Genomic DNA, 27613 nt, shown 5'->3' with positions numbered 1-27613 from the left:
CACCAGCCACGACTCGACAGGGAGCTGGATTCACACGTGGATGGGAGCCATCAGCCAAATCAAAGTAGGATTCTGGGTGTTTCATACTTGTAATAGTTCTATAACACAAAGTCAGAACTCGAGCCATTCGAGCTACAGTTTGGCTGCTGTGCGGAGGGGACTATAGGGTCTACTCTCCGGGCGGGTGAGCTAGACTGGGCTGAGTGACCTTGTTCATTTGTCTTCACCTTGTATTGAGCGAAATTTTGCTGAAAGCAAAAATACGAGAGGCACCAGAGAGATTCTGTACCCAGGCTGTCTGCGGTTCCTCGAGTCTCTGGTCGCTCAGCTCCAGGTTAGCAGAATTTAAATTTGGTCATCGTTGTTTGTGGGAGCTTGCTGTGTGCAAATTGGCTGCCACTTTTCCTACATTAGTGACCACACTTCCAAAGTACTTCATTGGCCGTAAAGGGCTTTAGGGCATCCTGAGATGGTGAAAGGTGCTATACAAATAGAAACATAGAAACATAGAAAATAGGTGCAGGAGTAGGCCATTCGGCCCTTCTAGCCTGCACCGCCATTCAATGAGTTCATGGCTGAACATGCAACTTCAGTACCTCATTCCTGCTTTCTCGCCATACCCCTTGATCCCCCTAGTAGTAAGGACCTCATCTAACTCCTTTTTGAATATATTTAGTGAATTGGCCTCAACAACTTTCTGTGGTAGAGAATTCCACAGGTTCACCACTCTCTGGGTGAAGAAGTTTCTCCTCATCTCGGTCCTAAAATGGCTTGCCCCTTATCCTTAGACTGTGACCCCTGGTTTTGGACTTCCCCAACATTGGGAACATTCTTCCTGCGTCTAACCTGTCTTAACCCATCAGAATTTTAAACATTTCTATGAGATCCCCTCTCATTCTTCTGAACTCCAGTGAATACAAGCCCAGTTGATCCGGTCTTTCTTGATATGTCAGTCCCGCCATCCCGGGAATCAGTCTGGTGAACCTTCGCTGCACTCCCTCAATAGCAAGAATGTCCTTCCTCAAGTTAGGAGACCAAAACTGTACACAATACTCCAGGTGTGGCCTCACCAAGGCCCTGTACAACTGTAATAACACCTCCCTGCCCCTGTACTCAAATCCCCTCGCTATGAAGGCCAACATGCCATTTGCTTTCTTAACCGCCTGCTGTACCTGCATGCCAACCTTCAATGACTGATGTACCATGACACCCAGGTCTCGTTGCACCTCCCCTTTTCCTAATCTGTCACCATTCAGATAATAGTCTGTCTCTTTGTTTTTACCACCAAAGTGGATAACCTCACATTTATCCACATTATACTTCATCTGCCATGCATTTGCCCACTCACCTAACCTATCCAAGTCACTCTGCAGCCTCATAGCATCCTCCTTGCAGCTCACACTGCCACCCAACTTAGTGTCATCCACAAATTTGGAGATACTACATTTAATCCCCTCGTCTAAATCATTAATGTACAATGTAAGCAGCTGGGGCCCCAGCACACAACCTTGCGGTACCCCACTAGTCACTGCCTGCCATTCTGAAAAGTACCCATTTACTCCTACTCTTTGCTTCCTGTCTGCCAACCAGTTCTCAATCCACGTCAGCACACTACCCCCAATCCCATGTGCTTTAACTTTACACATTAATCTTTTGTGTGGGACCTTGTCGAAAGCCTTCTGAAAGTCCAATTACACCATATCAACTGGTTCTCCCTTGTCCACTCTACTGGAAACATCCTCAAAAAATTCCAGAAGATTTGTCAAGCATGATTTCCCTTTCACAAATCCATGCTGACTTGGACCTATCATGTCACCTCTTTCCAAATGCGCTGCTATGACATCCTTAATAATTGATTTCATCATTTTACCCACTATCGATGTCAGGCTGACCGGTCTATAATTCCCTGTTTTCTCTCTCGCTCCTTTTTTAAAAAGTGGGGTTACATTGGCTACCCTCCACTCCATATGAACTGATCCAGAGTCTATGGAATGTTGGAAAATGACTGTCAATGCATCTGCTATTTCCAAGGCCACCTACTTAAGTACTCTGGGATGCAGTCCATCAGGCCCTGGGGATTTATCAGCCTTCAATCCCATCAATTTCCCCAACACAATTTCCCGACTAATAAGGATTTCTCTCAGTTCCTCCTTCTTACTAGACCCTCTGACCCCTTTTATATCCGGAAGGTTGTTTGTGTCCTCCTCAGTGAATACCGAACCAAAGTACTTGTTCAATTGGTCCGCCATTTCTTTGTTCCCCATTATGACTTCCCCTGATTCTGACTGCAGGGGACCTACGTTTGTCTTTACTAACCTTTTTCTCTTTACATATCTATAGAAACTTTTGCAATCCGCCTTAATGTTCCCTGCAAGCTTCCTCTTGTACTCCATTTTCCCTGCCCTAATCAAACCCTTTGTCCTCCTCTGCTGAGTTCTAAATTTCTCCCAGTCCCCGGGTTCGTTGCTATTTCCGGCCAGATCTTTCTTTCACAAGGGTGCCTCGGTTTAACGTCTCATCCGAAAGACGGCACCGCCGACAGTGCAGCACTCCCTCGGTATTGCGCTGAATCGTCAGCCTGCATTACGTGCTCAGGTCTCTGCAGTGGGCCTTGACCCATGACCCTCTTGCTCAAGAGTGGATACCACTGAGCCCAGGCTGACTCTTTGGGCTTTATTAAGAAGACGCTCAAAATTCTACAACAAAATCGGTCTCTGTCAGAATCAAAGTTGATGCCGCGTGGGCAACTACAGGGACGGAGCATTAGCTATAAGGAGGTAGAGGTGCAGCTTCGAAACAAAACCCTGCGCTCTCAGCCTGCTAACCCGCAGAAAGGTGGCTGGTGGAGAAAGTAGCAGCAGTGGGACACAAATTCTAATGTTTAGGGCATAGATACACAGTGCTGCAAACTGGAGGGAGGGGCGGGGGGGAGCTTTACGGAACATCTTGCATTTATATAGCGCCTTTCACGACCACCAGGCGTCTCAAAGCGTTTCACAGCCGTTTCACACTGTTGTAATGTGGGAAACGCAGGGCTCTGCATGTGGGAGTGACAATGCTGACATTGGATGATAAAACAATGCTCTATTTCCCAGCTCCTCCGCTGCATCGATGAGCGGAAAAACCCACCAAGAAAAACCTCAAGCCAAAAAATAAAAATAAAAGTGGTTGTGCTAATTATGGGAGGCTTCTTAGGGGACTGTGGTGGAGCATTCCTTCTCCCAGCACAGGGATTGTGGGGTTAGGGTTCGGAACTCGGAACAGCTACTGTTTGGGTGCTAGGCTGTACCTGTACTGGGTTTTAGTCAATACACTGCCATGGGACCTTTCTTGTGTACAAAAGATATCTTTGGCGGTTTAGCAGGGCACATGGCAAGCTGCTACTTGGCAATTAGCACTGCAAATATAGAGAAAAGATTGCAGAAGTGTTTGGTTTGCAAACCGCGTGGAAAGCTGAGAAGGCCCAGCAGTCCTCAAACCCCCAGCAGGTTTAACTTAGACTTCCCGTACTACAGGATCAAGCATGTACCCCTCCCTCCCACCGCTCCACCAACGACAAACCCATGTTTAGTTAACGTCGTTTTGAGGTTTACTACAAAACACAGAGGCAGGGACGCATTGTGCTGTTGACTAAATGGCTTAATCAAGAGGATACGTTCAAGTATCATGGTCTCTTACGCCCTGGCTCCAAACACGAAGGACGGAACAAGCTGGTGTGTTGCTGTACCTGAGCACTGCCTCCCTGTTCATAGATATGGATGTGTGCCTGATCACCGACAATCAGTTCCGCTCCCCTCTCCCGGCAATGACACATGACTGCGAAGGAGAAGAGAGATACAGTCATTATTTAAAGTTGTGAGATTTCCCAGTAAATCTTAGCAAATGTTTTCCCGTGGCATCCAGTTAAGCTGACGTTCATTTTTAAACAAACGCAAAGCTTGGAAATACAGCGTGTGTCTCCAGCTATACAGCCGTTCCCTGAGTGGCTCACCCTAAATACGAACCATATTTACTATTACATCCAGAGATAAAGGCGCCGTCTTGCATAGTTACGGGAAGTGATTTGGCCATCAGGAATTGCTGCATGGGAAGCTTATTGAAGACACATGTCACTTTAACAGTACATGAACATCAACCCATCTCGTGACTTTCTCTACCTAGCGCATCTGTCTTCAGTTATCTTCCAACCAGCCGAGACCACAACATGGAAACCTTCACATTTAAGAAGGAACAAAAATGCCTATCACCTGCGAAAGATGCCTGGCCTGGGGCGTGGGGAAGGGAGATGGGGTAATGTCCCACCTCCGCTGCCCTATCTCAGGGCCCCGTGTGTCACTGATGGCCAGCATCATCACTGAATCAGAAGTAAAATATTTGCATAAAAATTACGAGTTGCAAAATAACCAGAAATCATTCTCTAAATGTGTAATTTCAGCCAAACAAGTCTAAGTGTAATGAAAAAATGTGCTCATCCCCAAACATGATGGAGATACGTGCCAGGACAGGAGGTGAACACAATCATCTCCTTTCTAATACATTACGAAGAAGGGTGCAACAGCTGCCAAAAATCCAGAAGCTGCGAAGAAGCGTTCTGCATGTGTGTGCATTTCCGGTATGTTCAGGAGCGGGCTCACAACAACACAAGAAGTCGGAGCAGGAATAGGCCATTTGACCCCTCGAGCCTGCTCCGCCATTTAATAAGAGCATGGCTGATCTGATCATGGACTCAGCTCCACTACCCTGCCCGCGCCCCATAACCCTTTATTCCCTTATTGCTCAAAAATCTATCTCCGCCGTAAATCTATTCAGTGACCCAGCCTCCACAGCTCTCTGGGGCAGAGAATTCCACAGATTTTCAACCCTCTGAGAGAAGAAATTCCTCATCTCAGGTTTAAATGGACGGCCCCTTATTCTGAGACTATTCCCTCTAGTTTTAGTTTCCCCTATCAGTGGAAATATACTCTTTGCATCCAACTTGTTGAGCCCTCTCATTATCTTATATGTTTCGATAAGATCACCTCTCATTCTTCTGAACTCCAATGAGTATAGGCCCAACCTACTCAACCTATCTTCATAAGTCAACCCCCTCATCTCCAGAATCAACCTAGTGAACCTTCTCTGAACAGCCTCCAATGCAAGTATATCCTTCCTTAAATACGGAGACCAAAACTGTACGCAGTACCCCAGGTGTGGCCTCACCAATACCCTGTACAGTTGTAGCAGGCCATCTCTGCCTTTATACTCTATCCCCCTTGCAATAAAGGCCAACATTCCATTTGCCTTCCTGATTACTTGCTGTACCTGCATACTAACTTTTTGTGTTTCAGGCACAAGGACCCCCAGGTCCCTCTGAACTGCAACACTTTGCAATTTTTCTACATTTAAATTATAATTTACTTTTCTATTTTTTCTGCCAAAGTGGATAACCTCACATTTTCCCACATTATACTCCATCTGCCAAATTTTTGCCCACTTATTTAGCCTGTCTATATCCCTTTGCAGATTTTGTGTGTCCTCCTCACAATTTGCTTTCCCACTCATCTTTGTATTATCAGCAAACTTGGTTACATTACATTCGGTCCCTTCATCCAAGTCATTAATATAGATTCTAAATAGTTGAGGCCCCAGCACCGATCCCTGCGGCACCCCATTAGTTACTGTTTGTCAACCGGAAAATGACCCGTTTATCCCTACTCTCTGTTCTCTGTTAGTTAGCCAATCCTCAATCCATGCTAATATATTACTCTCAACCCCGTGAACTTTTATCTTGTGCAGTAACCTTTTATGTGGCACCTTATCGAATGCCTTCTGGAAATCCAAATACACCACATCCACAGGTTCCCCCTTTTCCACCCTGCTCGTTACATCCTCAAAGAACTCCAGCAAATTTGTCTTTCATGCTGACTCTGCTTGATTGAATTATGCTTTTCCAAATGTCCTGCTACTGCTTCCTTAATAATGGACTCCAGCATTTTCCCAAAGACAGATGTTAGGCTAACTGGTCTATAGTTTCCTGCTTTCTGTCTGCCTTTTTTTAAACAGGGGCATTACATTTGCGGTTTTCCAATCTGCTGGGACTTCCCCAGAATCCAGGGAATTTTGGTAGATTACAACCAATGTATCCACTGTCTCTGCAGCCACTTCTTTAAGGAAGCTAGGATGCAAGCCATGAAGTACAGGGGACTTGTCTGCTTTTAATCCCATTATTTTACTGAGTACTACTTCTTTAGTGATAGTGATTGTATTAAATTCCCCCCTCCCTATAGCCCCTTGATTATCCACTATTGGGATGTTTTTTGTGTCTTCTACTACAAAATATTTGTTCAAAGTCTCTGCCATTTCCCTGTTCCCCATTATTAATTCCCCAGTCTCATCCTCTAAGGACCAACATTTACTTTAGCCACTCTTTTCCTTTTTATGTACCTGTAGAAACTTTTACTATTTGTTTTTATATTTCGTGCTAGTTTACTTTCATAATCTATCGTCCCTCTCTATTATTTTTTTTAGTCATTCTTTGCTGGCTTTTAAAAGTTTTCCAATCCTTTGGCCTCCCACTAGTCTTGGTCACATTGTATGCCCTCGTTTTTAAATACATCCCTTATTTCATTAGTTAGCCACAGATGGTAATCCCTTCTCTTACAGCCTTTCCTTCTCATTGGGATATAGTTTTGTTGAGAGTAATGAAATATCTCCTTAAATGTTTGCCACTGCTCATCAACCGTCCCACTCTGTAATCTATTTTCCCAGTCCACTTTAGCCAACTCTGCCTTCATATCTTTGTAGTCTTTATTTAAGCTTAGGACACTGGTTAGAGATCCAACTTTCTCACCCTCCAACTGAATTTGAAATTCAACCACATTATGGTCACTCATTCCTAGAGGATCCTTTACTCGGAGATCGTTTATTAATTGTGTCTCATTACACATGATCAGATCTAAGATAGCCTGCTCCCTGGTTGGTTCTGCAACGTACTGTTCAAGGAAACTATCCCGGATACACTATGAACTCTTCCTCAAGGCTAACCTGGCCAATTTGCTTTGTCCAATCAGTGTGAAGGTTAAAATCTCCCATGATTATTGCCGTTCCTTTTTTACAAGCCTCCATTATTTCTTGATTTATACTCCGTCCAACAGTGTAGCTACTGTTAGTCACCCGGGAGTCCCTAGCCAAAGACCGCCCTAAGTGGAGGAAGTGCATCCGGGAGGGCGCTGAGCACCTCGAGTCTCATCACCAAGAGCATGCAGAAATCAAGCGCCGACAGCGGAAAGAGCGCACGGCAAACCAGTCCCGCCCTCCATTTCCTTCAACAACTATGTCCCAACTGTGACGGGGACTATGGTTCTTATATTGGACTGTTCAGCCACCGAAGGACCTGTAAAGTCCTGTCCCTGCAGTACAGACTCACACAAGGCACATGCTGAAGTCAAGGTCACTCAGGACCTGCACCTTTATTTCACAGTTCTTGAATGCCACACTTGCCTGAGACCTGTCTTTATATACCTGTGTGGAACAGGTATGCAAGTGTCTCCTGCAAGTGCACCCCTGGTGGTAAGGTATGCTGTGGTTACAGGTCATTATTAGTTACAGTCATGTATAGCATGGTAAGATAGTTATGTACAGTAATGTGAGATACATGACATCACCCTCCCCCAAGGTCTTATTGTCTTTATAGATTCAGTCAATCAGGTGGTCTACGCTCTCGCGTGGAGCGTCTTAGTTGTGGTTCAGTTGTTTGCCTTGGTGCCTGTTTTTCTTTCAGTGTGATTGTTGGTATCTCGCCTGGGCTGTCTGTTTCGTTCAGTATGATTGTTGATGTCTCGCCTGGGCTGTCTGTTGAGACTGCCCTTTCCTCAGGTTGTTCCCTCTGTCTGTCCACCAGGTGTGGTGGGAGTTCCACATTGTAGTCTGCCTCTGGTTCTGCAGTGTTGTTGGTGAACCTACTTTTTACTTGGTCTACATGCCTCCGGCAGGTTTGGCCATTGTCCATTGGTACCACTAGTAGCCCGTTTCCTTCCTTGCCTGTTACTGTCCCTGCAAGCCATTTGGGACCCCTGCCATAGTTTAGCACAAACATTTTGTCCCCTATCTCATTCCATCTCCCCCTCGAATTTCGGTCATGGTACTCAGTCAGCTTACGGCGTTTTGCCTCAACGATTTCATGCATATCTGGGAGGATTAACGAGAGCCTTGTTTTTAAGGTCCGTTTCATCAATAGTTGCGCGGGGGGGGGATCCCAGTCAGTGAATGCGGACGAGATCTGTATGCCAGCAGCAGTCGCGACAGGCGGCCCTGCAGCGTGGGACCTTGGATTTTAAGCATGCCTTGTTTAATGATTTGCACTGCTCGCTCCACCTGGCCATTTGAGGCCGGCTTGAACGGTGCCGTCTTAACGTGATTTATGCCGTGGTCAACTATAAAATCTTGGAATTCTGCGCTGGTGAAGCACAGACCATTATCACTGACCAATATGTCAGGCATTCCGTGCATTGCAAACATGGTTCCAAGGCTCTCCACAGTGGTGGAGGTGGTGCTCGAGTTTAAAATGGTGCATTCGATCCACTTTGAAAATGCATCGACGACTACGAGGAACATTTTGCCCATGAATGGGCCCGCATAGTCTACATGCACCCGCGACCACGGTTTGGTGGGCCAGGGCCAGGGGCTCAGGGGGGCCTCCCTGGGGGCATTACTGAGTTGGGCACAAATGGTGCACCGTCGGACGCAGAGCTCCAAGTCCGCATCAATGCCAGGCCACCAGACGTGGGATCTGGCTATGGCTTTCATGAGAACAATCCCCGGCTGCTCGCGGTGGAGCTCCCGGACAAATGCCTCTCTGCCTCACAGAGGCATAACTACTTGGCTGCCCCACATCAGGCAGTCTGCCTGTAGTGATATTTCATGCATGCGCCTATGGAAAGGTTTGATCTCCTCAGGGCAGACATCGCGAGCCTCTGCCCAGTCACCAGTTAAAACACATCTTTTGACGAAGGATAATGTGGGGTCGCTGGTCGTCCAGGCTCTGATTTGGCGAGCCGTCATGGGCGAACCTGTGGACTCAAAGGCATTGATTGCCATGACTATCTCACAGTCCTGTTCGTCAGACCCGTCCATGGTCACCAGGGGTAGCCTGCTAAGCGCGTCGGCACAGTTGTCTGTGCCTGGTCTGTGCCTTATTGTATAGTCGTAAGATGCCAGCATGAGTGCCCACCGTTGAATGCGCGCCGAGGCGTTGGCGTTTATTGCCTTGCTCTCGGATAGCAGGGACGTGAGGGGCTTGTGGTCGGTTTCTAACGCGAACTTGGCCCCGAAAAGGTATTGGTGCATCTTTTTGACACCGTACACGCACGCGAGCGCCTCCTTCTCCACCATACCGTACCTGCGCTCCACCCGCGAAAGTGACCTGGAGGCATAAGCTATGGGTTGTAATTTACCCGCACCATTGACATGCTGTAAAACGCACCCGACCCCGTACGCTGACGCATCACATGTAAGAACTAGCTTTTTACCGGCATCAAAAAAAGCCAAAACACTGATGGAACATAGAAGATTGCGTGCCTTATTGAAGGCGCGTTCCTGGGTGTCCCCCCAAAACTAATCGCACCCCTTTCTGAGTAGCACATGGAGAGGCTCCAGCAGCGTGCTTAAGTTCTGCATAAAGTTCCCAAAGTAATTGAGTAGCCCGAGAAAGGCGCGCAGTTCCGAGACATTCCGGGGCCTGGATGCCAGACGAATTGCTTCGGTTTTGGATTCTGTTGGGCAGATTCCATCAGCGGCAATCCTTCTGCCCAAAAATTCAACCTCGGGCACAAGAAACAGACACTTGGATTTCTTAACTCTTAGGCCTACCCGATCCAATCGCTTTAGTACTTCCTCCAAATTGCGGAGATGGGAGTCGGTGTCCCTGCCCGTGATAAGTATGTCGTCTTGGGACGGTTGTGTTTCAAGACGACATACTTGATGGACTTGAGCAGACTCTCCATGTTGTGCTGGAATATGGCAGCTGCCAACCTGATGCCGAATGGGCATCGATTGTACATGAAAAGACCTCGATGTGTGTTGATGGTGGTGAGTAGCTTAGACTCTTCGGTCAGTTCTTGCATCATGTACGCAGATGTGAGGTCTAGTTTCGAGAAAAGTTTTCCTCCAGCCAATGTGGCAAATAGGTCCTCCACTCTGGGCAGCGGGTATTGGTCCTGTAGGGAGACTCTGTTTATGCTAGATTTGTAATCCCCACAGATTTGTACGGATCCATCAGGCTTCATGACTGGGATGATGGGACTTGCCCAGTCGCTAAATTCCACAGGTGAGATAATACCATCCCGCAGAAGCCTGTCCAGTTCATGTTCAATCTTTTCCCTCATCACATAGGGCACAGCTCTAGCCTTGTGATGGACCGGTCTAGCATCCTGTGTGATGTAGATTTTAACTTTAGCCCCTTTGAAGTGCCTACACCTGACTGAAAGAGATGTTCAAATCGACTTAGAACTGTTGAGCAGGAGGTCCGTTCCTCTGATGACATGGCGTGAACATCATCCCATTTCAAATTTAGTTTTGCCAGCCAGCTTCTCCCCAGCAGTGCTGGGAGATCTCCGGGGACAATCCACAGGGGAAGTCGGTTCACTGTCCCTTTGTGTGTGACTGAGAGCATGGCGCTGCCAAGGACTGGGACGATTTCTTTGGTATCGGTCCTTAGTTTGGTGTCGACCCTTGAGAGTTTTGGTCCTTGCTTTTGTGCGGCCACAGCTGTTCAAATTGTTGAGCGCTCATGAGAGATTGACTCGCTCCCGTATCCAGTTCCATGTTGACGGGTATCCCGTTGACTAGGACCCTCATCATTATTGGAGGCGTCTTGTTGTAAGAACAGTGTCCATTGATCGTGTTGACCCACTGTACCTCGGTGTCCCTGGCACTGTCCCCACCATCTTCTGGTCCGCTTTCCGACCCTTCCGATTCGTATACCAGCCGAGTTGCTGTTTTTCTGCACATGCGGGCCAGATGCCCTGTATAGTTGCAGTTTCTGCAAACGGCATGCTGAAATCGACACCCGCTTGATGAGTGCCTTCCCCCACATCTCCAGCACAGACCGCTTCCATTGTTTCCGAAGGATGAGCTGCGTCTGGCTGATCTCTCTTGAGCTTCTCTCAGTTTGTAGTTGATTGCTCGCATTGTGGGTTGTTGAGGTGTGAACGGCCGTTCATGTGGCCCTTGATGGCTTCTGGTGCCACTGCCTGCTGTTGAAGGCCTGCTCTCCTGCCTATGTGTGGAGTAGCGGCTTGTTTCACGCTGTGAACCCCTTGTTCCGATGTTTCGTTAGTTGTCGTACCCGCAGTGTAGATCAACCTCGTTTCTTCTTCTCCTGCCAAGAATGTTTGTGCAACCAGTGCTGCTGCCTCTAGGGTCAAGTTCTTGGTCTCTGAGCTTTTGGAATATACCTGCGTGGCCTATTCCTTCAATGAAAAAGTCTCTCAGCATTTCTCTCCTCAGTTCATCGGAGAACTCACATAAACTAGCCAGCCTCCGAAATTCCGCCACAAAGTCAGGTATGCTCTGGCCCACACAGCGTCTGTAGTTGTAGAACCTGTGTCTGGTCATGTGTAAGCTGCACGCTGGCTTCAGGTGGTCTCTTACCAGTGTGCTCAACTCTTCAAACGACTTGCTTGCTGGTTTCTCGGGTGCCAGCAGGTCCTTCATTAAGGCGTATGTTTTCGAGCCACAGCTGGTCAAGAGATGGGCTCTTCTCTTGTCTGCCTTATCGTCGCCTAACCAGTCTTTGGTTACAAAGCTTTGCTGGAGCCTTTCTATAAAGTCCTCCCAATTATTTCCAGCATTGTATTTTTCATCTGAGCCGTTGGTCGCCATTCTGTGGATTCTGTGATCCCGTAACTTGTTGCCACTGTAAAGTCATGTCCCTGCAGTACAGACTCACACGAGGCACATGCTGAAGTCAAGGTCACTCAGGACCTGCATCTTTATTGCACAGCTCTCGAATGCCACACTAGCCTGAGACCTGTCTTTATATACCTGTGTGGAACAGGTATGCAGTGTCTCCTGCAAGTGTACCCCTGGTTGTAAGGTATGCTGTGGTTACAGGTCATTATTAATTACAGTCATGTATAGCATGATAAGATACAGTTATGTACAGTAGTGTGAGATACATGACAGGACCCATTTTTAGAGTGGAAGCAAGTCTTCCTCGATTCCGAGGGACTGCCTATGATGATGGTGTTCGGGGGGCCTATAGACTTGTTAGAAAAAACATCTAAATGCCGGGAGGGAGCGGGCTCTGGGGAAAAATAAACCAGAAACGTCCGGCTTCCGATTCCAGATTAATGCGCAGTATGCTTCTTGTCAACTTCTGATCATTGGCAGCAGTATGTGGATATAGCCGTTCCTTCAGGGTCGCTGAGTCAATACCAGAACATGAGAAATAGGAGCAACAGTAGGCCATTTGGCCCCTCGAGCCTGCTCTGCCGTTTAATAAGATCATGGCTGATCTCGAATATCCTATAATTCCATCCATATCACCATCACAGGAGCACCAAGGCAAGGCCTGCAGCCATTCAGGAAACTCACCATCACCTTCTCGGGGCAATGAGCGATGGGCAATAAATGCTGGCCTTGCCAGTGATGTCCACACCCTGAGAATGAATTTTAAAAAAACTAGTATTCATCAGGGCATTGTGTCACAGCACAATCCAAAACTTTCCTTGTTGAATGTTGCAAAACAGAAACCGATATTCTTTGCGAAATTGACAGGCCTTTCTTTTTAAAATCTGATACTTACCCAGACCATATAGAATGCTTAACCTCCCACACAAACCCTGCTAATCCATCCTGCGTGACTCTACATGCACTTCAGACTTTGTAAAGTTGGACACTGCTCAATGCATGCCGATACACCAGACGACTTTCCGACTAGCCCATCAAGTTTGCTACTCGGAATATTAAAACCGTGTTTATTTATGCAATAACCGCAACCACTGGGCACGGATGATGCTCTCTAGCATATGCTTGTGCCAACAAGTTTAGTTACCTTACATCGATGACTGTCGATACGTGGGGAAACTATACAGAACATGAGGGTGATGTGCGTTGCACATTATTCTTCACTTAATTATTCTCCTTCTGTCACAACAGCTTGTTGCAATACTTCAGATGCTGTTGAGTTTATGGATTAAATGAGTTGCAGTAAATGAGGCATCCAGCTGCATGGCTGTTAACTGGTTTGAAACAGTGAACTTTAACAGGGCTCTGGGGAGCTTTGCTCACCTGCTGTGTGAACCCCCCCCACAACTCTCAATGGTGTTCACACTTGTATACTGTACCAGCCATCTTCTCCACCAGAGGCCCCCAGTGAAGTGATAGTCAGGGGAATTTGTACATCGCTTCGAAGATGTAGGTGAATAACAAACAAAGCTCGTATTCCCTGGCGTATAGAAGATTGGGGGGGTGATCTAATAGAGGTGTTTACAATTATAAAATGATTTGATAGGGTAGATAACAGAGAAACTATTTCCTCTGGTGGGGAATCCAGAACAAGGGGGTGTAACCATAGAATCAGAGACATTTACGGCACAGCAGGAGGCCATTCAGTCCATCATGTCAGTGCCGAATTTTAATATTACAGCCTGGCCACTTTCTCGCACAAAGGGGAATCCGGAACTCTCTCCCCCATAAGGCTGAGAATGCGGGGTCAATTGAAGCTTTGAAGACCGAGGCTGATAGATTTTTGGTAGGCAAGGTTAGGTTGCAGCTGGGGCCAGAGACAAAGCTCTCTCTGTTTATAGATGCCACCAAACTGAAGAGTGGGGTTAAGAAGTTGGGTTGGTGAGTGGGCAGCTGGTATTCACTATGGACAAATACAAGGTAATGAGTGCTGGGGAGAGAAGTAAACGGTGGGAATGTTAACTAAACTAACTTCACACACAAGAGAGCGACGTGGCAGGTATTGGCAGCCAACAGAACTGTGTGCAGCAGTTTAAGGATTTGGGGATGTGTAGCCAGTGGGCTGGAGCACACATCTCGGGAGGTGACAATCGATCTGTACAAGACTCTGCTTGCCACATTACAGCCAGGCACTAGAGACAGTGCGGAAAAGGGAGACCAAACTGATCTCAAAACATCTGAGCTACAAGGGGAGGTTGAAAAGGACTGCTTACTCTGGAGAAGAGGAGGAGGTATTATTCAAAGATTGAAGACACTGAAGGGAAAGTGATAAATTGAACACAGATAGCATGTTTGAGATTACAACTAACTCTCGAACTGGGGAGGGGCTCAAGTTTAGAAGAGGGAAGGTGTGAAACATAGAAACATAGAAAATAGGTGCAGGAGCAGGCCATTCAGCCCTTCTAGCCTGCACCGCCATTCAATGAGTTCATGGCTGAACATGAAACTTCAGTACCCCCTTCCTGCTTTCTCGCCATAACCCTTGATCCCCCGAGTAGTAAGGACTTCATCTAACTCCCTTTTGAATATATTTAGTGAATTGGCCTCAACTACTTTCTGTGGTAGAGAATTCCACAGGTTCACCACTCTCTGGGTGAAGAAGTTTCTCCTCATCTCGGTCCTAAATGGCTTACCCCTTATCCTCAGACTGTGAGCCCTGGTTCTGGACTTCCCCAACATTGGGAACATTCTTCCTGCATCTAACCTGTCTAAACCCGTCAGAATTTTAAACGTTTCCATGAGGTCCCCTCTCATTCTTCTGAACTCCAGTGAATACAAGCCCAGTTGATCCAGTCTTTCTTGATAGGTTAGTCCCGCCATCCCGGGAATCAGTCTGGTGAATCTTCGCTGCACTCCCTCAATAGTAAGAATGTCCTTCCTCAAGTTAGGAGACCAAAACTGTACACAATACTCCAGGTGTGGCCTCACCAAGGCCCTGTACAACTGTAGCAACACCTCCCTGCCCCTGTATTCAAATCCCCTCGCTATGAAGGCCAATATGCCATTTGCTTTCTTAACCGCCTGCTGTACCTGCATACTAACCTTCAATGACTGATGTACCATGACACCCAGGTCTCGTTGCACCTTCCCTTTTCCTAATCTGTCACCATTCAGATAATAGTCTGTCTCTCTGTTTTTACCACCAAAGTGGATAACCTCACATTTATCCACATTATACTTCATCTGCCATGCATTTGCCCACTCACCTAACCAAGTCACTCTGCATCCTCCTCGAAGCTCACACTGCCACCCAACTTAGTGTCATCCGCAAATTTGGAGATACTACATTTAATCCCCTCATCTAAATCATTAATGTACAATGTAAACAGCTGGGGCCCCAGCACAGAACCTTGCGGCACCCCACTAATCACTGCGTGCCATTCTGAAAAGTACCCATTTACTCCTACTCGTTGCTTCCTGTCTGCCAACCAGTTCTCAATCCACGTCAGCACACTACCCCCAATCCCATGTGCTTTAACTTTGCACATTAATCTCTTGTGTGGGACCTTGTCGAAAGCCTTCTGAAAGTCCAAATATACCACATCAACTGGTTCTCCTTTGTCCACTTTACTGGAAACATCCTCAAAAAATTCCAGAAGATTTGTCAAGCATGATTTCCCTTTCACAAATCCATGCTGACTTGGACCTATCATGTCACCATTTTCCAGATGCACTGCTATGACATCCTTAATAATTGATTCCATCATTTTACCCACTACTGAGGTCAGGCTGACCGGTCTATAATTCCCTGTTTTCTCTCTCCCTCCTTTTTTAAAAAGTAGGGTTACATTGGATACACTCCACTCCATAGGAACTGATCGAGTCAATGGAATGTTGGAAAATGACTGTCAATGCATCCGCTATTTCCAAGGCCACCTCCTTAAGTACTCTGGGATGCAGTCCATCAGGCCCTGGGGATTTATCGGCCTTCAATCCCATCAATTTCCCCAACACAATTTCCCGACTAATAAAGATTTCCCTCAGTTCCCCCTCCTTACTAGACCCTCTGACCCCTTTTATATCCGGAAGGTTGTTTGTGTCCTCCTTAGTGAATACCGAACCAAAGTACTTGTTCAATTGGTCTGCCATTTCTTTGTTCCCCGTTATGACTTCCCCTGATTCTGACTGCAGGGGACCTATGTTTGTTTTTACTAACCTTTTTCTCTTTACATATCTATAGAAACTTTTGCAATCCGTCTTAATGTTCCCTGCAAGCTTCTTCTCGTACTCCATTTTCCCTGCCCTAATCAAACCCTTTGTCCTCCTCTGCTGAGTTCTAAATTTCTCCCAGTCCCCAGGTTCGCTGCTATTTCTGGCCAATTTGTATGCCACTTCCTTGGCTTTAATACTATCCCTGATTTCCCTAGATAGCCACGGTTGAGCCACCTTCCCTTTTTAATTTTTACGCCAGACAGGAATGTACAATTGTTGTAATTCATCCATGCGGTCTCTAAATGTCTGCCATTGCCCATCCACAGTCAACCCCCTAAGTATCATTCGCCAATCTATCCTAGCCAATTCACGCCTCATACCTTCAAAGTTACCCTTCTTTAAGTTCTGGACCATGGTCTGTGAATTTACTGTTTCATTCTCCATCCTAATGCAGAATTCCACCATATTATGGTCACTCTTCCCCAAGGGGCCTCGCACAATGAGATTGCTAATTAATCCTCTCTCATTACACAACACCCAGTCTAAGATGGCCTCCCCCCTAGTTGGTTCCTCAACATATTGGTCTAGAAAACCATCCCTTATGCACTCCAGGAAATCTTCCTCCACCGTATTGCTTCCAGTTTGGCTAGCCCAATCTATGTGCATATTAAAGTCACCCATTATAACTGCAGGGCAGATAGTGCACAACAGGTTGAGGGAGCGTTGGGTAGATATTTGAGGCAGTGGGCGATTAAGAGGTATTCCTTTTTGAGAGTGCCCTGATAGACAGTAGTGGCTTCCCTAATCCGGTATGTTCCCAATAATGGCACAATGCCTCTTCAGGCTCCACCCACTGAGCTGGGGTATATACGTATTATAAAGTACGATTGATGGAGAACCATGCAATTAATGCTAGTAGGCTTTCTATATGAGTAATAGCGTTCCAGAATACATACTGGGCAGCATTAGATGGTGACCAAGCACCACCTGGCGACAACCACACCTGCAGCATTTAGAAACACACCAGCCAATGCTCAGGGGCAGAATGAGTGCGATACTAACCAGAGAACGACTGGGGGAGGGATACGAACAGCTGCACATCACAGACAGCTTCAAAGTACTTCGCTACTCCTTGGATCATTGCACAGAGGGACACTCTGGCTCCACACAGAAACGATAGAGCTGAGAGGTAGTTAGCATTCTGCACTTCTCACTGCATCGATTACAGAACAGAACAAGCTGCTGCTTCTGCAGAAAAGAATCAAGAGTTCTTTTACTTTTCCGATGAAGTGGAAACTGTAAAATGTCACTAAATTTGTGTGGCCAGAACTGGAGACAATAAGCAGACCTTGATATCGGTCAGATTATGCAGAATAGCAAGGAAACATGTTCATAGTCTGACACTGAATCTCTCGAGATAAAACAGACCAACTTTACCGCAATCTTTCATATATAATATATTCAATATGGAGTGTGGAAGTAATTAGTACGGGCTGGTTATGAGTCAGGATTTTGATGTTTATCATCTTTTCCCAGCTCGTCCTTTATATGAAGTTTCTAACATAAGTATCTGCACATTCAAGGTTTTCCAAATATAGTGTACAGCTGTTTTTCTAAACAGGGCGTGACCAAGTGCACGTTTAATGCCACCTCTTCCAACCCAAATCCTATTTCTAGGATGTATCTTCATTTACTCAGACAGGCAATTACATGCATGGTCCTTAACTGGTTCCCCATTCCAAATGTAGCTCCTGCACCTGTGTCATGATAGATGATCTTGCTTTTCCTGCCAATCGCTGGATATTCTCACTGTTACAAGTTTTCAGGATTAATGTATTTTCACTCATTTAAGAATTGCAATATAATATTTCTAACTCGCATTGTGCACATCACATTTCTTCATTTAGTCTCTCTGCCCATCCTGTTCCTCCCTGCTTTCGGTATTCTTTTCTTTGCTTCATCGTTTTCCTTGCATTATTTGAGCAGTCGCCATCTTGTTCCTCACGACAATGGTGGTTTTCGCAACGACCAATGCTTGAACCAAATGACTAGATAGCATCCAGAATAAGACATGGTGCAGTGAGTCACTCAGCCATGTGGAACTTATTGACTTTAATTGGCATCATTAAGGTGAATTAGTGCTTGTGGAATAAATGGGCCTACTGGGACCAGAGAGACTCTTCGACCTGAGCTCATAGAAACATAGAAACATAGAAAATAGGTGCAGGAGTAGGCCATTCGGCCCTTCGAGCCTGCACCGCCATTCAATGAGTTCATGGCTGAACATGCAACTTCAGTACCCCATTCCTGCTTTCTCGCCATACCCCATGATCCCCCTAGTAGTAAGGACTACATCCAAATCCTTTTTGAATATATTTAGTGAATTGGCCTCAACAACTTTCTGTGGTAGAGAATTCCACAGGTTCACCACTCTTTGGGTGAAGAAGTTTCTCCTCATCTCGCTCATGATCACTCGCCAGGCATTTTGTGAGCCAGACCCTAGAATCTCAGTGGCCACGTATAGACTATTAATTCAACTTCCCATCACGTATTTCAAGTTGCTGATACGAGTAGATCTCGGTATTCTGATCCACAAATGAAGTAACACCACTAAAAACCGCCCCTTTACAAACCTTCAAGCCCACAAACTCACAAAGTGCAAACAGCCTGGGCTTCGCGCGCTGAACTCTCGGTGCTCGGTTTGGGCAACCCTACTTTAAAGAATCCAAAAGTACCAAATGTGACATTAAAAAACACAACTGATCTAGAACAATGTTCGTCGTCAGTTCCGTTTTTCAGTTGTGTACTCATGTCAGCTCTTTGGAGCCCTCCATTCTGCTCAACATTCAGTTCACATGGAATTACCTCCCAGCACCCCGAACATGAACATTTATATAGCGTCTTTAACGTAGTAAACCGTGCCAAGGTCATTTCACAGGAGTGTTATCTGACAAAATTTGACTCCGAGCCACATAAAGAGATATTAGGACAGGTGACCAAAAGCTTAGTTAAAGAGGTAGGTTTTAAGGAGCGACTTAAAGGAGAGAGAGGTAGAGAGGTGGAGAGGTTTAGGGAGGAAAATCCAGAGCTTTGGGCCAAGGATAGCTGAAGTCATGGCCGGCAGTGGTGGAGTGATGAAAATAGAGGATGCGCAAGAGGCCAGAATTGGAGTGCAGAGACCTAGAAAGCAACCAGACTTCCACTTCTCTTAGCTCGGGCCAGTCCTGCCCCATGTGGCCTCCTTTATTTGAATTCAGTCTGACAGCAAGTTCAGGCGCTGAGCTCTGGGACCTGATGGATGCACTTCCAAGGGAGCTCCGCACCGACTGCTCCAGGAAAAGACAATCGACCCCTTAATGTCGATATCGATAAACAGAATGATACAGAGCAGAGTGACCATAATATGGTAGAATTCTTTATTAAGATGGAAAGTGACACAGTTAATTCAGAGACTAGGGTCCTGAACTTAAGCAAAGGTAACTGCGATGGTATGAGACGTGAATTGGCTACAATAGACTGGCAAATAATACTTAAGCTTGACGGTGGATAGGCAATGGCAAACATTTAAAGAACACATGGATGAACTTCAACAATTGTACATCCCTGTCTGGAGTAAAAATAAAATAAGGGAAATTAAGGATAATGTTAAATCCAAGGAAGAGGCATATAAATTGGCCAAAAAAAGCAGCAAATCTGAGGACTGGGAGAAATTTAGAATTCAGCAGAGGAGGACAAAGGGTTTAATTAAGAGGGGGGAAATAGAGTATGAGAGGAAGCTTGCCGGGAAAATAAAAACTGACTGCAAAAGCTTCTATCGATTTGTGAAGAGAAAAAGATTAGTGAAGACAAACGTCAGTCCCTTTCAGTCAGATTCAGGTGAATTTATAATGGGGAACAAAGAAATGGCAGACCAGTTGAACAAATACTTTGGTTCTGTCTTCACGAAGGAAGACACAAATAACCTTCCAGAAGTACTAGGAGACCGAGGGTCTAGTGAGAAGGAGGAACTGAAGGATATCCTTATTAGGCGGGAAATTGTGTTAGGGAAATTGATGGGATTGAAGGCCAATAAATCCCCGGGGCCTGATAGTCTGCATCCCAGAGTACTTAAGGAAGTGGACCTAGAAATAATGGATGCATTGGTGATCATTTTCCAACAGTCTATCGACTCTGGATCAGTTCCTATGGACTGGAGGGTAGCTAATGTAACACCACTTTTTTAAAAAGGAGGGACAGATAAAATAGGTAATTATAGACCAGTTAGCCTGACATCAATAGTGGGAAAAATGTTGGAATCAATTATTAAAGATGAAATAACAGTACATTTGGAAAGCAGTGACAGGATCGGTCCAAGTCAACATGGAGTTATCAAAGGGAAATCATACTTGACAAATCTTCTGGAATTTTTTGAGGATGTAACTAGTAGAGTGTACTAGGGAGAACCAGTGGATGTGGTGTATTTGGACTTTCAAAAGGCTTTTGACAAGGTCCCACACAAGAGATTGATGTGTAAAATTAAAGCACATGGTATTGTGGGTAATGTACTGACGTGGATAGAGAACTGGTTGGCAGACAGGAAACAGAGAGTCGGGATAAACGGGTCCTTTTCAGAATGGCAGGCAGTGACTAGTGGGGTGCCGCAGGGCTCAGGGCTGGGACCCCAGCTATTTACAATATACATTAATGATTTGGATGAAGGAATTGAGTGTAATATCGCCAAGTTTGCAGATAACACTAAACTGGGTGGCGGTGTGAGCTGTGAGGAGGATGCTAAGAGGCTGCAGGGTGACTTGGACAGGTTAAGAGAGTGGGCAAATGCATGGCAGTATAATGTATATAAGTGTGAGGTTATCCACTTTGGGGCAAAAACACGAAGGCAGAATATTATCTGAATGGCGGCAGATCAGGAAAAGGGGAGGTGCAACGAGACCTGGGTGTCATGGTACATCAGTCATTGAAAGTTGGCATGCAGGTACAGCAGGCGGTGAAGAAGGCAAATGGTATGTTGGCCTTCATAGCTAGGGGTTTTGAGTGTAGGAGCAGGGAGGTCTTACTGCAGTTGTATGGGGTCTTGGTGAGGCCTCACCTGGAATATTGTGTTCAGTTTTGGTCTCATAATCTGAGGAAGGACGTTCTTGCTATTGAGGGAGTGCAGCGAAGGGTCACCAGACTGATTCCCGGGATGGCAGGACTGACATATGAGGAGAGACTGGATCAACTGGGCCTGTATTCACTGGAGTTTAGAAGGATGAGAGGGGATCTCATAGAAACATATAAAATTCTGACGGGACTGGACAGGTTAGATGCAGGAAGAATGTTCCCCATGTTGGGGAAGTCCAGAACCAGGGGACACAGTCTAAGAATAAGGGGTAAGCCATATAGGACTGAGATGAGGAGAAACTTCTTCACTCAGAGAGTTGTTAACCTGTGAAATTCCCTACCACAGAGAGTTGTTGATGCCAGTTCATTGGATATATTCAAGAGGGAGTTAACATAAGAACATAACATCGAAACATAGAAAATAGGTGCAGGAGTAGGCCATCTAGCCCCTCGAGCCTGCTCCGCCATTCAATAAGATCATGGCTGATCTGGCCGTGGACTCAGCTCCACTTACCCGCCCGCTCCCCATAACCCTTAATTCTCTTATTGGTTAAAAATCTATCTATCTGTGTTAGATATGCCCTTACAGCTAAAGAGATCAAGGGGTATCGAGAGAAAGCAGGAAAGGGGTACTGAGGTGAATGATGTGCCATGATCTTATTGAATGGTGGTGCAGGCGCCAAGGGCCGAATGGCCTACTCCTGCACCTAGTTTCTATGTTTCTATGAGCCACAACGCCTCAGTCTCTGACGGTTACCTTTACACGTACTTGTACCTTTCTGGTTATTTTTGCAGAATATTTTCTGGGTAAGACAGTGAGTGCTGACCACAACGGTGGCTGACCTGGATTTGAGACAGAGTGACAGAGCTGATTAACATCAGCAGGTGTCAACCCAGGACACCTCAACGAGCAGCTCATTTCAACTCGGGGTGTTCATTTACCTGCAGCAGCTTTCTTAATGCCTCCCAACCCGTTAGCATCACGATAAACTTTAATCAAGATGCTTTTGTCATCGTTTGATTTTTAAAAGACAGAAAAACTCCATTTGTGTTTTTATCAAGCTACTGGAAAGGGGGAGGAGTGGGGAGGAGAAAAGAAATGAGCGGGGGAGGAGAAAAAAGGAGGATGAGAGGTGGACGAGAAGAGTAGAAGAAGGGAGGAGAAAGGAGGGGGAGGAGAGGAGAAGGAGAGAGAAAGGAGAGGGGGGGAAGAAAGGAGTGGGAGGAGAGAAGGGAGAGGGGAGAGGGGGAGAGCGCGCGTGTGCATAAGCTTGTACACTTATTTGTAGCACCTTTGTGTTACGTTGCAGCTGTTGGTGTTTCAAGAGTTGGAAATAATTTGGTAAAAGCCCTATCCAAAGGTTCTAGAAACCTGAACAATAGCGTACATATCTTCAGAATATCGCAGAAATAAGCGATGGCTAATCACTGCACAGGAAGATTTACTGAACGGATATTTTTTCAGAAAACGAGGGGTGTCCATAAAGCAAGAGTGAGAGTAAGCCCGACACTGGAATAGAATGCTGTTCTCTGACACTCAGTGCCTGGCAGACTGGAAAAGAATATTAAGTGGTTTTGCTGTAGAAAATAATACTTGTGATGCTATTTTCTGTTGCAACTCCTTCCATAGTACGTGAGCATATTTCTGGTACAGAAAAGGCCATGTGAACTCGGTTCAGGGTTCAGAAACTTGTGGTTCTTTGACCTGACTACACATGATTTCTGTTGGCTGCAAATAACTCGTTCACCGATTCAATCTGGCAATTAGACACCACAATGTCGCATCAATGTAATGACTGTGGAACCCCTACATTTTAAAATTCATTGCAATAATTAGAGGATAAAGAATTCCAGGGTGGAACGCCTGTTATGAGATTAGTGACTTTAGTGCTTATAATGGAGACGGTATTTTGGTTTTAATCCTTTTTATGTGTGTCACTACACGAACTCTCATTTTGTACAGTTAGTTATTACTTAATCATCGATGTAATGCTTTTGTGCACAAGAAGTAAGTCACTGACACAGAGCAGACATGAACAAAAGTGATGTAGCACCACTTTCGGTGCACTGAAGATAGGCGTTACCATTTTATGCCACAGTTTCTCCCCTCCGCTCCCAAGGGCGCGGACCCTCACTGCTTCATTGGGTGTTGGTTGCCCTCATCCCTCACATAAAGGCTAGGTCTTTCTCTCTAGACAGTGAGTGTTGGCAGGTCACCTGACTGTGAAGAGCTTAATCCTGTCCTCACCAACATCCGCTTTGCAGCAGGAATAGAAACTCTAACTGCTCATTTTCCAGGGCTCCGGAAAGGAAAACAAGATAATTTAGTACCTCAAAGATGGTCCAGCTACGTCAAGGCAGAACTGGGAACCAACCTAGGACCTTCCTAGTCTGTATGGTTCAGTGTGACACCAAGTGACTGCACTCACCCACTATTTCTGAATTGATCAACACTTATTAATGGTTTCTATATTGTGGAATCATAGAATAGTCTTAAGAACATAAGAAATAGAAGCAGGAGTAGGCCATTTGGCCCCTCAAACCTGCTCCGCCATTTAATAAGATCATGGCTGATCTGATCTTTGCCTCAACTCCACTTCCCTGCCTGCTCCCCATAATCCTTCACTCCGTTATCGTTCAGAAATCTGTCGAACGCCACCTTAAATATATTCAATGACCCAGCCACCACAGCTCTCTCGGGTAGAGAATTCCAAAGATTCACGACCCTCTCAGAGAAGAAATTCCTCCTCATTTCCATTTGAAATGGGCGACCCCTTACTCTGAAACTATTCTAGATTCCCCCATGAGGGGAAACATCCTCTCTGCATCTACCTTGTCGAGCCCCCTCAAAATCTTATACGTTTCAATAAGATCACCTCTCATTCTTCTAAACTCAAATGAGTATAGGCCCAACCTGTTCAACCTTTCTTCATAAGACAACCCCTTCATCTCAGGAATCAACCTTGTGAACCTTCTCTGAACTACCTCCAATGCAAGTATATCCCTCCTTAAATAAGGAGACCAAAACTGTACGCAGTACTCCAGGTGTGGCTTCACCAATACCCTGTACAGTTGTAGCAGAACTTCCCTACTTTTATACTCTATCCCCCTTGCAATAAAGGCCAACATTCCATTTGTCTTCCTAATTATTTGCTGTACTTGCATGCTAACTTTGTGTGTTTCATGTACAAGGACCCCCAGATCCTTTGTACCACAGCATTTTGACCAGCACAGAATAAATCCACAGGACTGTATTGCAAGCTCAAACTGTTGTGACCTTGGTCTCTTTATTCAGACTCCAGAGTGGAGAAGCAGCATGGTGAATCACCTTTTATACCTGTTTGCCCCAGGGTGCACAGGTGACCCTTGGGTCTCCCACAGGTGTGCCCCCTAGTGGCAAGACTTACATTTTGGTGAGGTTTACATACATACATAACATCACTCTTTCCCCCCCCCCAAAGTCTTATGTACAAGTTATTTGCAAGTTGAGGCGATCTGGCGCCCTGTGTCCCCGGGTCGATCGCCTGGGTTGAAGTCCTGACGTGGTGGGTTCATCCTCATGGTTGATGGCGAGGTCGATTGTGTTAGTGGCTCACTGGGGGCCAGGTCCTTTCACAGTGGTTCCTGGTTATCTGTAGTTCGCAGTTTGGTCTGGTCCAAATGCTTTACGCGTTAGCCCGGTACATGGTTTCACAATCAAGCTCTCCATATTCATCACATACACTCCATTCTCCCCCTAGGCTAATGCGGTGCTAGCGGCCCAACTGGGGGCCTGAACATGGTCTACATCACTTATTCTGATGTCGCGTGGAGGTGCATTCTCCGCTGATGACATATGGAAGGCTAGGTTCTGAGTGATTCTATCTGGTGACTGCGTGGCACCCAGGATAGCCAGGTCTGCAAGGAGTCTACCGTGACGTGCATGGTGCTTGGTTTAGTGATTTGGGCTGCTTGCTCCGGGCTATTGTCGCTGACCTTGAGGTCTAGCAAGCCCAGAATGGCCTTGAGACTTTCGGTAGTGGCAGGAGGACTAGTGGCCCCCGTGGATCCTGGGCCTTGATATGGGGGCCCCGGACCACCAACTGTGTGTAGCCACCCTGCCTTACTTTACAACATTGGGATGGGCCAATTGTCTCTGCGACGGATGGGTTGCTACATCCCGTCTAGCAGTTCACCTTTGGCAGGCGGTAACATGGGATCCTGGCTGGTCCAGGACCTGAGCTGGGGGGCGGTTATGGTTGACCCCTCGCTTTCTAGCACTTCTATGACCGGGAGTGGGTCTGCAGGCTGCGCTGTTTCCACCCCGGTGATGGGCAACAGTAGCCAACTGAGGGCATTAGTGCCATTCTCAGTGCCTGGCCCGTGGCGGATCATGTTACAGTGCACAGACAGTGTTAGGCCTTCCCGAAACAACGCATCGATGATAGTGCCTCTGGTCTCCCAAACTTGTGGGATGAGCAGCTTGCCTGACTCGAGCATATTGGGAAACTCTTTGGTACGTCTCTTTAGTCCCGTGAATACAGGCTGCTGCCTTGTTGGTTAACTTATTGGATACATGTTCACCTAGTTTGGGGCTCGCCCGCTACTTTTGCTTGCTGCACAACACTCCCGACCCCGTGCGGTAACACATCACTTGTTACGAATACTTTGTTAGATACATATACAACCAGTTGGCGTTCGCCCGCTACTTTGGCTTGTTGCAAGGTACCCGCGACCCCATATAATGGCACATCATGGCCGCGAAAGACCGCTCACAAGGGTTACATAGTGCAAACAATTTATTGGAGCGTAGTGGGTTCTTGGCCTTCTTCGCGGCCGCCCCTTTACCTTTGCCCCAAACCCAGTCGTCTTCCTTGCTGGGCAACACATTCCTTCGTTCTGTTGCGGCGACCTCCCGTGGTCTGGACGCTCCCTCGTCCCGTGGTCTGGACGCTCCCTCGTCCCGTGGTCTGGACGCTCCCTCGTCCCGTGGTCTGGACGCTCCCTCGTCCCGTGGTCTGGACACACTCTCATAGCGTGGTCTGGACGCACTCTCGTTCGTGTCCGTGATGCCGACTGCCGCGATCTTCCTCCCCAGGGATTTGACCTCTGGCATCAGGGAGACGCATTCGGATCGTTCCGGCCGGAGTTCCACTTCGCATGGTCGACCTGGAGCCTCTTCCATCGCTGTGAAGAGGTCATCGGCTTCGGGTGGTGGGTACCGTGCCTGTACCACTGCTCGGTTGATCTTCACCTCCTCGTGATCGTGATGAGCGGCCTGTGCCTCGGGGATCCGCAAATGGATCTGCACTTCGATGCCTGAAGGTGGGGGTTTGCTCAGCCTTTGAGCAGGGGAGACGTCGTTCGCCGGAGAAGGTACGCAGAGGTCTTTCCAGTTCCATCGAATCTTCCCCATCCACCTCCTACCAAGCAGCATTGGCTCATCACCTGAGACAATCCACAGTGGTAAATCATGCACCGCTGCCTCATGGGATACTCTTATGTCTGCACTACCAATAACTGGTATCAGTTCCTTGGTGTAGGTGCACAGCTTTGCCTGAATCGGGATCAGCTTGGGTCGCTGGGCTTCGCCGCCCCACAGCCTCTCGAATGCCTTCTGGATCATAAATGATAGACACGGGGGCGAGTCAAGTTCCATGGAGACTGGAGTGCCGTTAAATTCAACTTTTAACTTTATCGGAGGGCTTTTGATGGTGAAGGTATGTATCCCATATACTTCCTATTCATCCTCCAGTTCAATTGCCTCTTCTGCTCATTCATCATCGTGATCCTCGCTGGATCGGTCGTCCTCTCCTGACTCTGCCACGTGGTGAGTCACAGATCGTTTGCACATTCGCTGGAGGTGCCCCATTGTTCCACAGCCCTTGCACACATAGGGCTTGAATCGACATTGATGAGCTCTATGACTGCCCCCACAATGCCAACGTGGTGTTCATGGATACGCATTCACGCCCCACGGCGGACTCGGAGTCATTCTAGGCCTAGTCTCTGGTCTCTGGAGTCGTGTGGGCCCTGCCCTGTACAGATCTGCCTGCTGAAAACATTATTTTATGCACAGTACTTGCCGGTGAACTTCGATTCTGTGAAGATATCTGTTTCGTGTTATCGCTTGTGGATATGAAGGCTTGGTCTATCGTGATGGCCTTGCTCAGATCTAGGGATTCACCAGACAGCAGTTTGCGAAGGATGACCTCGTGGTCAATTCCAAGCATGAAAATGTCCCGCAACATTTCCCCCAAGGATCCTGCAAATTCACACTGCCCCGCAAGGCGTCTTAGGTCAGCGACAAAACTCGCCACATTCTGGCCCTCGGAGCGACGGTGCGTGTAAAAGCGATACCTGGCCATCGGGATGCTCTCCTTTGGCTTGAGGTGTTCCCTAACCAACGTACACAGCTCTGTGTAAGATTTGTCCG

General features: G+C 46.8%; 1 protein-coding gene across 2 annotated transcripts in view; it reads right to left on the bottom strand.

The window, feature by feature from the left end:
• tha1 (threonine aldolase 1) overlaps positions 1-27613 on the bottom strand; it is a 115553-nt gene that overhangs the window by 20091 nt on the left and 67849 nt on the right. For both annotated transcript variants that reach the window (XM_070857783.1, XM_070857782.1), the window contains one exon: positions 3728-3816. In XM_070857783.1, coding sequence (XP_070713884.1) covers positions 3728-3816 — 89 coding nt within the window. The remainder of the gene's footprint in view (positions 1-3727; positions 3817-27613) is intronic.

This window comes from Pristiophorus japonicus, chromosome 16, assembly GCF_044704955.1.
Source record: "Pristiophorus japonicus isolate sPriJap1 chromosome 16, sPriJap1.hap1, whole genome shotgun sequence".
NCBI lineage: Eukaryota > Metazoa > Chordata > Chondrichthyes > Pristiophoridae > Pristiophorus > Pristiophorus japonicus.
This window is presented reverse-complemented; position numbering and strand designations above follow the sequence as displayed.